A 14,055-nucleotide genomic window follows, 5' to 3' on the forward strand; every position below is an offset into this window, starting at 1 on the left:
CTTTGAATGTCTTTCAAGTAGTCTGGAGAAATATTCTTGAAGACTCCTTAAAGAAATGACAAGAAAGCTTGACTAAGAGAGTTCAGGCTGTGTTGAATAAAAAAGGGTTTTATATCAAATAATGTTTTTGTGTGTTTCGATACCTTGTTGCACCTATGTCCTATTTTCCTAGTAAACTACAAAGAAATAAGGGGTGGCGTGTGACTTTTACACAGTACTGCAAGTAATAGCATGAGCTTAGGCACCGCTGTAAAAACTGTCTGGCTCTACTACTGAAAGCAAGTATCAAACTCGGAGGAGAACACATACCTAGGTATGAGGCGGTACTGAATGTAATATGCCTTTTTTTCATTTTTTTTGCGTGATTTATGCTATCCATTTTATGAAAAACAAGGAAATAAAGAGATGCCTGTGCAGTAATACGCTCTTAAAATAAGATTAATTGCTTTTTGCCTGGGAAAGCTGTTAAGCAGTAACCCCTGAGAAACTTGAATTTATCACTCTGGTTTAAAAAAAAAAAAAAAAAAAAGGCTGTGCATGCGCCTGCAGGAAACAGGTGGGGTTGGTGAGATTCAAGAAAGAAAAATTATGTTTGCATGGAACCAAAACATTACGTGAAAATAGCATTTTAAATGACATTTCAATAAGGCAGACAAGAACAGTTCATACATTCATCATCTCCTAATTTGGAGTTAAATGTTTGCACAGATTTGAATGTTACGCTTTAAGAAGGGGCTCATAGACTTTTGCATGATGTCTTTTTAATAACAATCATTTTATCAAACAACATGACTGCCAAAAAAACCAAACAAAAAAACAACAACATGATGTAAATGTCACCCAAAAGCTAGATGACTCCTATTGGGCAAATGTCAAACAGTACAGGGATTCAGAAATGAGTCGGAGAAAATGAGGTCTAACTGTACATCAGGCCACTGTCATGTTATAACTTTTCCTCCACTCCCTCTTCATTTCTGTTCCATTAGGACTTCACACTGTAAGAGAGCACCAAAACAAACAGAGACAGAGCAAAAGGGAATGAAAGACTGCAATGTTTTGGGAAGCCCAGACTGCACATGTAAATTCCTTGTCAGCGGGCTGGAGTGAAGGATGACAGGTGAGTTGACAGGAGACAAAAGAAATAAAAGAAAACAGCTGCACTAAAAAAATGGCCTTTAGTCAGACAAATAAGGGGATTCCACATAACAGGTTAAACTCCTATATGGACAATAATGTTGCATATTCTTTCTAAATCACAAAGGAAATGTAACAGTACCCACAGTTTAATATAAAACTGTTACACGTCAATCTTCTTCCCAGTTAGTGAAACAATCACTATACGACAAGTTGCATAACAGACTAAATCTGCTATTAATGTAAAAGAAGTCTCATAAAAACCTGTTGCATAACACGTGTTCTTTTCCAGTATATTCTTTGATGTCCCAAAAATAATGTGAACCTGTTAAAGATGAAAACTTCCAGTGAATGGCAGTGTGCTCGTGGCTAGTTTCCATCACAGTTCTTCCCTTCCATACAGGTCCCCTCTTCTTCTTCTTCTTCCATTCGTTTTAATAGATTCACCGAGAAAAAAAAATAAAAACGAGACCATTGCTGCTGGCTGGCCAAAAAAAGAAAAGCTTGGCTCAACCTTCTTTGTTCATTGACTTTCCATTGCAAATCCAGCAGGCATTCTCTCTCAGCTCTCCTTTTCCCTGACCACAGCTATGGCTTTGGATACAGCAGCAAGTCTGTCCTTTCTCCTTTTGTGTTTGAAGATAATGCCCACTGTTTGAAGTGAAGGGAATTTAAGGCAAGTTTAAGGGAAAATTGGGCCTGAAAGAAGAGACCTGTCTATATTTGTGACGACTAACAATGTAAAATCAAGGCTAGATTCAAGAAAGAGTTACACAAAAATACTACAACGTAGCCCTCTTTCAGTAATTATCAATGAAGCAGCTATAGTTCGTTTTTTTGTTTTTATTTTAATTTCTTTCATTTTGTCACAAATAGGTGCCCTTGTCAATCTAGCCTCTAAAGTATGTTGTCCATCCTCACAAATATAGGGGGAAATATTTTAAGCTCAAGTCTTATTTGGGACTATTTTTTTAGTTAGATTCAAATTAAACTATTTTACTTGTCAACCAGAACCAATTGAGGGAAACAATAAAAAATTAGTATCAAAATATCAAGTTTGTTTGTTTTGGGGGTTTTTGTTTTTTGAGAAAATCTGCATCGTTAAAAATGTGCCACCTCCTGAGTGGTCTTCAAATCTAAGCCATGAGGCCACAGTTTAAGTATTTGTCACAGCTAAAAGTCCAAAAGTCATGCATGGGTTTGGTCTGTACCGAGTAAAATCCTGCCACACTGCCTCACATTCATGTCCTCTCAGCTACACTTGCAAGACTTGACAATCATGTTGGAGAGCTGCTCCACTTTAGGTGTCCGTCCAGAGTAGTAGAGTATAGTGAGGGGTTCCAGGTCTTGGGGGACACAGCAGGGGGAGGCGGATGCCTCTGGATTCAGAGTGTTGTAGAGGCTCAGCAGCTATTGAATAGGACATAGAAATTAAATAATTATAAAATTCACATTTGTTTTGTGTACCGTGTATCTCTGCTGTCTCTTCCTACGTGATATTACATGGCAGAGACATGGCACACAAAGACTTCTGCGCAGAAATCCATGAGAGAAAGTAGTAACAGCAAAGAGCCTCTGCCCCTCTACCAGAGAGCCAAACATCTGGTTTTTTACAGCCAAACTGGAGAAATATACACTCACTAGCCACTTCATTAGGTACACCTGTTCAACTGCTCATTGACGCCAATATCTAATCAGCCAAACACATGGTGGCAACTCAGTGCATTTAGTCATGTAAACATGGTGACGATGACCTCCTGTTCAAGTTCAAACTGAGCATCAGAATGGGGGAAAAAGGGTGATTTAAGTAACAGTGAACGTGGCATGTTTGTTGGTGCCAGACAGGCTAGTCTGAGTATTTCAGAATGTGCTGGCCGGCAGGGATTTTCCCACCAAACCATTTCTAGGACAATTTTAAAACAATAGTCTGAAAAAGGGAAAAAGAGAAAATAACCAACCCTGGGCAAATATCAGTATGAAAGATGAACATAGCTACAGTGACATCACCCAGTGGTTTGTGAAGTCCTGTTCTGAAGCCTCGTGATGAGGGCTTCCCATGTCGCCACCTTGGTTGCAAAAACTGGACATGACGAGGCTGGGCAGGTCTGACTGCGAAACCAAACGCTTACCGCCTAACAACTTGTGACTGACAACTCGTAAGCCAATGTCTTTGTGGTTTCATAGCATGCATATGGTGCATGAAACATGGTATGATGTACACTGGCAAAAAACAATAACAATATGAAAAAAGAGTGACTGTAGAGTGACCTACAAGCTTAGCAGAAAAGTGCCTATGGAAGTCACGACAGAAAGCTGTTTTCCTATAGACATCTATAGGGCCAGAAGTCTTTTTGCAACCACAACTATTGCCATCTGGTGACGTTCAGATAGAATGCACGTTTAAGACACTTCTGCATTGATGGAGTTTTCCGACCCACAAGGTACGTCCATGTTTTATACATGAACAACGCAAACAAAGCAAAAACACTTGGAGAATGGCCAGACTGCTTTGAGCTGATAGGAAGGCAGTAGCAATTCAAATAAACCACTTGTTACAACCAAGGTATCTCTCAACATGACATTAAGGTCACTGTACTCTAATGGCTTCCACAGTCACCGGGTCTTAATCCAATAAACCAACTTTGGGATGTGGTGGAATGGGAGATCCACATCATGGATGTGCAGGCGATAAATCTGCAGCAACTGCGTGATGCTGTCATGTCAATATCCACCAAAATGTCAGAGGAAGGTTTCCAGCTCCTTGTTGAATCAGAACTGTGTGCAACCTGATAATAGCAAGGTATAGCTAATGAAGTAGCCCGTGAGTGTATAAACCATACCTTGTTTACTACTGATGCAAGTGCACAGATGAGGTTCATGATACACACACACACACACACACACACACACCATAAAAAATCATGAAAGGAACCAATTTCTGGCTAACATAGCTGTAGCTCTTTTCCTTTCCCCTAAAGTCAACTTTCTTTTGACTGGATGCCCCAGCAGGTGGGGATTCATTCAGTTTACATATCAAATAAAGAATATAGCTCTTTCCCCATGTTTAAATACAGGGCTCAGTCTTGTTAACACAAAACAGCTGCCTGGAGATTCAGTGGCAAAGTGGCAAGAGTTTCTGCTAGAAGAGTTACAGCCCAAGGCATTTTTATTTTAATCAATGCAATACCTATACTCTGACTGTGAAAGATAGCTTTCAGATATATTTATCAGATATATTGATTTGTGATCAAATGGACAATTTTTTTATATTTTGTGTACATTTTTTTACACTGTAATTTAAAATACCATGTATAGTTGTAGTGAATATACATATAAAACATTAACATTTATGATGCTTTTTTTTCTGCAATCTACGATGTACTTAAAGGTATTTTTGTTTCTGCTGCTGTAAATTCTACTGTGCAAAACTCCCTCAACAAACTCCCACTTACCGAGCTGTGCGTTGTGTCTGAGCTCCTCAGGTAAGGGCATGGCCCAGAGCAGTAGTTGGCATCGTAACCACTGGGCTCGTGGATCCACTTCCAGTCCAAATCACGGCGGAAATCAATGTGCAGTCGGCGAACGCAGCAGCTCTCCTCCGTGTTTCTGTGATGAGGAGGAACAATAAAAACATAGTCAGTTTCAAGAAATGTTTTCAGTGGAACATTTAGGTTCTCTTAATATTTAATTGTTGTATCAAATATTTAAGCTCCTGCACATGAAAGTACCATTAAAACTTGACAGCACTAAGAATAGATTTCTCAAGGACTAGCTAAAACTGGCGTGAATCTCCTTACGAGAAACAGTAGTTTGTGTCCAGCGCTCTCTTGCGTCGGCGTGTTGACTGAGTGTCCAGGCGGTGGGGCGGTATCATCATGAGGATGAGATGAGGGAGATTCTGTTCCATTTTCCTCTTCAAGTGATCCAGATCCAAGCGACTGTGCTCCTCCTCTTCATCAATACCTTGATTATAAACATGATCCAAGTGCACCGTGAACAACTATTAACAACTGTGGAAAAAATCCATCCTCTTTTATCTGAGAAACACCTTAAGTATAATTCACCATAATATAAGAGCACTTGTACTGTATTGCAATTCCTCAAACTGAAGCATCTATGCTTAAAAATGATTTCTATGTAAATAACCTCGGATTATTTACCACAATATAGATGTGATTTGGTTATTACGAAGATTACATTTTCTTTCTTTCTTCCTGTTAGAAGGGAGTTTTTCCTTCCCACTGTCGCCAACGCGCTTGCTCATCAGGGATTATATGATTTTTGGGGTTTTCTGTGTTTCCTTTGTGCTATTGTAGGGTATTTGCCTTGAGGCAACTGTTGGTGATTCGCTGTATAAATAAAGGTGTATTGAATTCAATAAAATATTGCCATGTAAATGTATTGCAGGGATGGTAAGAAATCATAGAGAGCATAAAACGTGGCTTGCACAAACTCCTAGTAGCTATGTCCATCCTATATACTGTTTTTTTTTTCTTTTTTTGGGGGGGGTATAAAAACTGATGTGACAAAATCTCACTGTAGCTCACCTTTAAACTTGACCTCCAGGACCTCACTTTCCTTGTCAATGATGTCGCCATTTGGGCTGAAGGTGTGGCATGGACAGTGGACACTAATTTCCAAACCCATATTAGATCCTGCAATTTAAAAAAGGCAAGCTTTCATTAACCTTAATGGTAATCCTTTATTATTCCTAATGATAACAATTCTGAGTTATTATGAAATGAGGAAATATGGAGATCTCAGGCTCACCTCTCTTCATCAGCCACTCCCGCACTGTTTCGGTCACATCAAAGGAAATCCATTCTGCGGTACCTTTGGTCAGCACATTCTTGGCTCCAATGAAGCGCTGCTTTCTAATGTGTTCATTTCGCCTCACGATCTGTGAAGCAAAAATAAATAGTTGCTCTGAAGCCTTTTTTCTCAACAGTTTTAGTTGTTTTTGTTCTGATTGTTCAATAATAGTTTTGAATTATGTGAGGAAAGAGTGCATTCAATATATTAATAAACTATGAATACAAAGGTATAAAGAAAAAGTAAATCAGATGACTCTTGCAGCTCTTTGAGACTACACTGAGGCTATGTCGACATGTACATGGGTATTATTTAAAATGGGAGTTTTTCGGTTTTGCCTTGAAATATCACTTTTCACGTGAAAATGCAAAAAACAATGTCCAGGGCTGTCAAAAGCATACCGGGTGGCACTACAGCATAACTCTAACAATACAGAAATGTTGACCAATCAGAAGCTGACAAACAATGAAGCTGCACACACAAAACTGACACTCACACATCTGACTTTCCTCATTCATTTCCCTGCCTAGATTTAAATCTTCACCCTGGAAGGGGTTTTTCAAAAGCTCCAATTTCAGTGACCGTAAAATGACAGTAAAATGCCATTTATGTGTTGGAAAAGGCTAAAAGCTATAGAAAAGCTACATTTATCAAAATACGTGTGTGCACGTAGACGGACTGCAGGCAAGGGGTGTTTTTAAGCTAAATGCAAATTCCCACCTTTGCACAATAAGTCATATCATGTCATAACTGTTCAAATGATGAAGAAGGTTTGAAGTGGCAAAAGACAAAAATGACAAAACATGCATTTCTTACATCAGCCAGACTCAATATGCTAAAATTTAATGGTGCTATATCTTAAACAAAAGATGTATTTTTAATCAACAAAAGGCCAACTCTGCTATTATAACAGCTGTCACAGTTACTTTTAGTTAAATTCCCCATTAATGCTGCTTTTCGCAGTGTTCCAGTAGATTGTATCATTGCATTTGATAAAACTGGACTAAACCTTGTCTTTCCATTTTTGTTGGCTTGTATTTATTTCTTTGAAACTAAAGACGTGTGGGAATGTGCACAAGATCTATAAATTTACATTTGACTATTTCTGTTATTATTTACTTAACTTTTGGCAAGGTTGCCACAGGTCCCTGGTTTTTCTGTGGAATTTGGCTATTTGGCTGGAACATGCTATAAATACCTCCTCTGTCACCAGAGCAGGATGCAAAAGAGCTTTTTTCTAACCGCTATTAAGTCGCTGAACAAGTTATGACCTGTTTATTTATTTATTATTAATTTTATTGACAGACATTCTTTTTTTTGTATTTTGCACACATCTAAACTATTCTTTTTTTCTTGTGACCTTCTATTCTAGAGCTTTTTTTCCATAGGTTTTTCACACACTTTTTACTTGTTAATCTGTGGTGTGACAATAAAGTTTAATCTGAATCCATGTTGGAGATGTTTTTCGGTCAGTGGGTTGGCAGATCTATTTTTATGAAAATAAAAAGCCAGATTTTAAACAAAATCATTTATTTACACCAAAATCTTACAAAACCAACCACAGAACACAGCATACATGTAAATACCAACATGCCAACCATGTGTATCTAAGAACCTGCACACACACCAGATTGCTATGATGCTTTTAACTGCCAAGATTAATACCAACTCTGGGTACTATGTTAATAGTATATTTTTCTGTCATTTAATTGTGTATCGGTTACTTTGGTGTAGCACTGGGGAGGTCCTTATCAGCAGGAAAAATTGTAAAAGTTAAGAAGCTACAGTTAAAATTTACCCCCTTTTTCACAGTTTCCAAAAACAAAGAGTGGACCGAATTGGAGTCTTTTCTGGGCCAACTCTGGTCCCCAGGCCACATGTTTGACACCCCTATCTTAGATCCTTATAACAGAATATTGCATTAAGGACATTAACTACAATATTCAGTACTAGAGATCTACACATAACTATAATTAAGATCATTATAGACATTTGTAGATGTCTACTACTTGTTCTTCGATAACACTGTCTGTGGCTAACTGTCCCGGTTCTGCAAAGATCTTGCAGGCCTGCTGAACCTTTCAGTTGTTCATCTATTTGTTACCTATGTGCCTAACTGCAATCGAGTTATAATTGTCTATTTTTTTGTTAGTTGGAGCCTGAAATAACAATAGAACTGACTAGCTATTTCAAGACCGGTTTCTCAACAGTTCAGAATTGTAGTGGTATTTTTCTTTTGTTTGTTTTTCCTTGTATACAAAGATTACATCCAGAAAAAGTATTTGCGGTCTGCCTTTTATCTAGGTAGAAGGACAAGGAAACGGTACCTTTACGCACCTGGTAGAGCTCAATCCGCTGTTCATTCCTCTTGGCAGTCGAGTTTGGAACTCTCAGCGCTCGAAACTCTGCTCTGAACAGGTTGGTGGCGTTCCTCTCCATGGCGGAGATGTTAAAACGGAAAACCTTAGAAGTAATGCCTTTTGGGCAGTAAGACAGATCGTCTGGAACAAATAGAATAAAACAAATGTTTTGTGAGGGAGCATGCTTAGAAGCATTTTATGTCCGTAGATAGATAAGACAGATGGACCTTGTATAGGTAAAGATACACAGTTCAAATCCGATCTTGGCCATAGTGGTTCTGTGGTGTCTGGCACTACGTTTATCACAGTGAACGACTAGTGTTGCTGCCCACCTTAATCAGAACTTGTCAGTGTTTCTCTAACACATTTTGTCTATATTTGGTGGAAATGAAAATGTCGTCACTGAAATAGCATTATTTAGCTTAGTATGACCTCACCTTTCTGGTATCAAAAACCTTCCTATCCTCAGTCCCACTGACAACTTTTTGGACCTGAACCCTTTCTGACCATGATGACTTCTCCACAGCCCAACCTCAGTCCTTGAGACATGCCAGACTCTGTATAAGTACCATGCTATAAAAGGAAATCTTTCCGATGCTTGTTGTCCACACTCTCAACACAGTAATTTGAATGACCTTAAGGCTGCTCTGTGAACCAACTTGAGGCCGTGGCAGGTGTAAATGAAGCAGAAGGCTGCCACAAGACTGAAAAAGGTCAACCTATTACTTCTGAACCCCATCAAAAAGCTAATGTATGTAAATGAGATAAAGAGCGTGATGTCACTTGCCCAGACTCAAATTTTCATTCCACAAAGTCAGCCTCCAAGCACTCTTATGCCTCATGCAGGGAGCACCATTGGCGCTGTGGCTTGTAATCACTGACAGTCTACTGTCTTAAAGGAGTAGTTTGATATTTTGTAAAACTTACATTCCCACTTCCTCGCTGTAGGTTACGTGAGAAACGTGACATCACTGCTATGAATTCCACCCAAAAAAAAGGATGGCGCGAGCTAACAGCTAGTCACACGTCATTTCATTCTCAAAAAATAATAGGATCTAATGTTGGCAGCTAGATGCAGTATTCTTGGCGTGTGGTAATACATGATGTCATTCACAAGCATGTGCCTATTGTGGAATGATAATAAAATCTGTGGCCACCTTTAATGAATGACAGTACATTCTAAAGTGTAATCAAGGTTAAATAACACAGACCTCTAGAGCGTAATTGGATACAAACAAGTCATGTGACGTTGAAAAGAAAAAACAACTGACACGGTAGAGGTTTGGGAGTATAGTTAATGAATGCATTAACAGGGCCAGATACTGCACCACTGCTCAGTCTTGCTGCTATGCTTTCCAAGTACCCATTTGCATTTGAATTGAAAACAGTCCCTGTGGTCCAGAAAGCATTTTTTCCCCGTAGACCGCCATTATCAAAAGAGACATCTGTAAAACTGTTAAATACGATGGATCAAATTCATGGAGTCTTAGCCGCAAAAGTGAGTTTTTATTTCTTGTCTATGGACTGCAGATTGTGGGAGAAACCAGTCAGTGGGCAGCTAATGGTGTAACCACAACAACAAAGCTTCACTAAGAGCTACAAAGTGTTCGAGTCACTTTAAGACGGGTCACAGTGTTTCTACCCAACATTACACAAAACAGTCTCTCAGTAAAACCTTCCCAAGTCTTATCTGCACCTGAATCTAATCTAACTTTAACTGTAGCTTTATCATTACACAAAAGAGATTAGGGGTGCTTTGTAAAAGGTATCCTGGTGATAGGCGTGGCAGATCAAAAAGTGCTTCGTCTGTATGTGTCGAGGGCAATGAAAGCTGATGTAATTTGTTTTTATTTTGAAAGATTTGTTGGAGAGTTTGACACATCATCATACCTTAAAGAAGCTGGGGATTTGTCTCCATCTGTTACATAGATTTTGAGTAAATACATAAAAAACCCTGCATTTTTCTGCAGGAGAAGACATGTTTTAAATTTGCTTGAGTTGTTGATGAACTGGGTTAAAACAGAGGTGACCTTACCCATTTGCTCCCATTGAGGTAAAACTTATGTTTTGAGTTTTGTATGTCTTGTATGAAGAAGTAAACTGGATAAACATGGAGAATACATTGCTTTAAATGTTGTTTTAATCTAAAAGATGTTTGCGTTGCTTTTTTTTTTCTTTCCTGCAAAATTCAAAAGTGGACCTCAACCAATCTGAAAGTTCATCATCTTTCCTTCTCCATCATATGAAAATCACATTACCCACTCTCAGTTTAGGGGCTGAATGAATACAAGTGGATATACTGGGCATTGACAGAATGCATATTTCCAAGTATGAGATCACACTGGACATATTAAAAAAAACACTGGCATACACATACAACCCTTGTATTTAAGATTTTGTCATCAATCAGCGTGTGTTATTCTGTTTAAACACCAGTGAACAGTACACCGTATATAAATCTTTGTCGTCACATTGTCGTACCTCGAGACCATCCGTGGCTCTCAAATCCAGCTACGAGTCCACCATCTCAAGGCGCCTATTTCCTGGTGTTTTTGTCAAAAACCATTTTGTGAGATTTGAAACAGAACATTGCTGAGGGAAAGTAGGTCTTTTGAGAAACACCTGTTGATTTCAAAGGGACTGTGATGCAATGGTCTTGGCTTTGCTCTAGACCATGAGGCCCGCTTCGCCTCTCGCACACGCACAGCAGTTATCCTATTCTGCTTTTTCGGTAATCCAGACTCAGTCGGACCACATGCCACTTGAATTTCCTTCAAGTGCTGACACATGTCCCTCCAGCACAGGTTTTCCAATTACACTTTGTAGCTTTTTATTCTATAGAGGAGAAAGTCAAATATGGGTTTAACACATGTAGAGGAAATAATGTGAGCCTAAGCAGTCTTTATGTGTTATTTTAACAAATATTTCACATATAAATTTAAACTCATTTTAAGCCAAGTAATGACTTGTTACCTATACCTGCTGGCAATATGAGATGCTGGCATAGTCTTTAGACTTAATTGGGTTTAGGGCTCAGCCTCACACACAGTTTAGTAAAGTTAAACCTGAGCTGTCCTGTATGTGATCTCATTCTCGTGGGCCACCCGTGAGCATAATTAACTAGCCAAGACGGCCAGTGGGGTCACTGCCATCTCAATAGGCAAGTGGGTGGCACCAGCATGAGGGCTACAGAAGAGCCAACTCCTCCCATGCAGAGAAACTCTAAAGCAGAAAAGAGTCCTTCTATCCCAGCTAATGGGGAGGTCCTGCTGTCTAGCTTTTCCTGCTCATTTCTGATAACTTTTCCAACTCCTTCTTCTGTAGGCATCCCCATCTGCCTGTGCAGATGTCCCTCTCATTTGAACCTGACTGGAAAGGAAATGGGAACATCTGGGATGGGAGACATGAACCATAGAGAGGGGAAAAAAACAAAGCGAATAAGAGCGGAGTCAGGAGTGGGAGGAGAGTGGCCTTCCTGGAACACAGGTTCAGACATAAAACAGGTTGGCGAGCACAAAAGAAATAAAGCACATCATTCACAAGGGCACTGCTTTCTGTTCGCCTTTTAGTTTTACAAAAATTCAGAGAAGAGTTTTATACAATTAAACATTAATCTGCCAAAGGGGAATTTGTTTTTTTATGTTTGAGATGATTATGTGACACTAACCAATTTCCAGCACAAACACTAAAAAGAGGATTTAGTCTGTAAAAGAGAAGACGACTTGAATGGGGTTAAACGTGAAATATAAAATATATATATATTATAATAAAAATAATATCATAAAATTGAAAGAGTCTTTTGCCAGCTAGAAATTTTATCAATCTAAAACTGTCAATGAAACGGAATGACATAATTGCTGTTTTGAGTCTTGTGCCGCTGGGTTTAGGCGTACACTCTTTGTTTGATGCGTAATTACGCACTATGGACACGTTGGTGGCTGGCATAAGTTGGAGAAAGACAGCTTGGCTGTCTGAAAAAGTGCGATACTTACTGTTCTCCGGCGGTCCGTTGTCCATGTTGAATTTGTATATCTCTTTGGCATAGTACTCTGTCTCTGTGTTGTCTTGACCGCAACTCTGCTGCCGATCCCTCCCCAACTCCTCCAGTAGCTCCTTGGTGCTGTTATACAACGCTTGGATTTGATAGGGGATTTTACTCGGTCCAAGGGATTGTGGAGGACTAGTCAGCCGAAGTTTGCTCAAAATTTGACCCCGTATCGCTTCGACCCTCTTCCTTTTCACATGGTCAATATCCACAGTGGCACAAGTTGACAGGGATGAGCTCAAAGTTGCGCAGTTGAGGAGGATGACAAACAGTAAAGCCTTACCCAAATGCATCTTTCTCTCTGCATTTGTTCGCTCGATGGTTGAAATGTGTGGAGGACTACCAGGGTCCGTGTCAACTATCCGTCAAAATCACAGTCCTGTGACCTATGGTTCTTCTTGTGCTTCTCTAAACTTCCCTTGGAAACTAATGCTTAAAAACTCCTCGCTTGATTCTTTTTCTTGTCCCCTTCGCCTGCGGAAATCCAATTTTGTGTTCGCCCATTAGACACAACTCAATTCAAAGTCCCGAAAAAGACGCTCTCCCACATATATGAAATTGATCCGTAGAAACAAGCAATCTGGTCTTTTGCATACTTGTACTCACTCCAGCAGATTTATCCGGTGGCCTGGCACACTTCTCCTCTAAGTCTGTATCACTTAAATGTAGAGCCGCCTTATTGTCTCAGAGGAGGCAGACCGCAGGTTGTCCCGTTAACGAGGTATATGCGACTCTGAGCGGTCGGTATGGCCTCACATGAGCTTTATAGCGGTCGTTTCTGACGTTTTGATGGAGGAGGGTCCCCGGGAGCGCCCAAAACGTAAGCGGGCAGTGAATGCAACGCTCCAGTCATCAACTCTGACATAATAAGCAAGTTTCACGGGCAGGCCCATCAAACAGCAGGGACAATTTAAGCTCCAGCCCACATTTGTTTATTTACGAAGGTATGTAAAGTGGTGTTCAGGTCTGGTCTCGTGGTCCCCGTTTGTGTGAGTGTGAGTTCGTGTGTGTCTTTATAGTCGTACGTCGCTGTAAATTATAACCGTGTTGAAATCTCAGTTGGTGCGTCTTCTGATTGTCTGCTGTCGTATGCCCCCTAGTGGCAAGTTGTACCACTTGCAGTTGCCAATTTTGTTTCCCCATCAAATTGCTCAAAGAGCCTTACACTTGAAAATGATGTAATACTGTGTGGTGTTTATTGTCCAGATACAAAAGTTTGGTGTTGTCTTTCCCTCTAAACAGCCCCGGAGGAAAGTTGTGGTAGCAGCTTTAACAATGGCAATAAATAGAGGTCACAAAGTTTACACATAAAAAAATCCATAAAGATAACAAGTAATAATTCACTGTTGGGTATTTTTGTATGTGTTTGTTTTGCTCTGTTGTCTGATGTTGGAGTCTTCCCACAAAGACCAGCACAAAACAGGGCAGCGGTTGTTGTCCAAGGTTGCACTCAGATTACATAGATCCTTTTGAAACGTCACTTTCAGGCAACGTGATTACATTACTGTTGAAAAGAACCAAAGTTTCCTCGCTGTCAGCGCAGATTTTCCCATGCCCTCTGCAAACCGCCATCCACACAGAATTTTTTTTATTTTTTTGTGCTGATGTCTGAAGGCCTTGGAAGCCTGTAAGTTATTATATATTTACAGCCCCCCCACCTCCACCCCTCACCCAGCTTGTTTTATCTCTTTTCATAGAGCATAT

At 39.8% G+C, this 14,055-nt stretch overlaps 1 protein-coding gene across 1 annotated transcript; it reads right to left on the reverse strand.

The window, feature by feature from the left end:
• Positions 1 to 741: 741 nt before the first annotated feature.
• LOC146371635 (transforming growth factor beta-3 proprotein-like) lies at positions 742 to 13,314 on the reverse strand. Its single transcript, XM_084953406.1, has 7 exons — positions 12,299 to 13,314; positions 8,284 to 8,447; positions 5,905 to 6,034; positions 5,682 to 5,789; positions 4,932 to 5,097; positions 4,587 to 4,740; positions 742 to 2,544 (listed from the first exon to the last, which is right to left on the reverse strand). The coding sequence occupies exons 1-7, from the start codon at positions 12,642 to 12,644 to the stop codon at positions 2,386 to 2,388; spliced, it is 1,227 nt and encodes a 408-aa protein (XP_084809532.1). The 5' UTR covers positions 12,645 to 13,314; the 3' UTR covers positions 742 to 2,385.
• Between the last annotated feature and the right edge of the window lie 741 nt (positions 13,315 to 14,055).

The sequence above is a fragment of the Perissodus microlepis genome, chromosome 15 (genome assembly GCF_051167445.1).
Source record: "Perissodus microlepis isolate ML-2025 ecotype Zambia chromosome 15, ASM5116744v1, whole genome shotgun sequence".
Lineage (NCBI taxonomy): Eukaryota > Metazoa > Chordata > Actinopteri > Cichliformes > Cichlidae > Perissodus > Perissodus microlepis.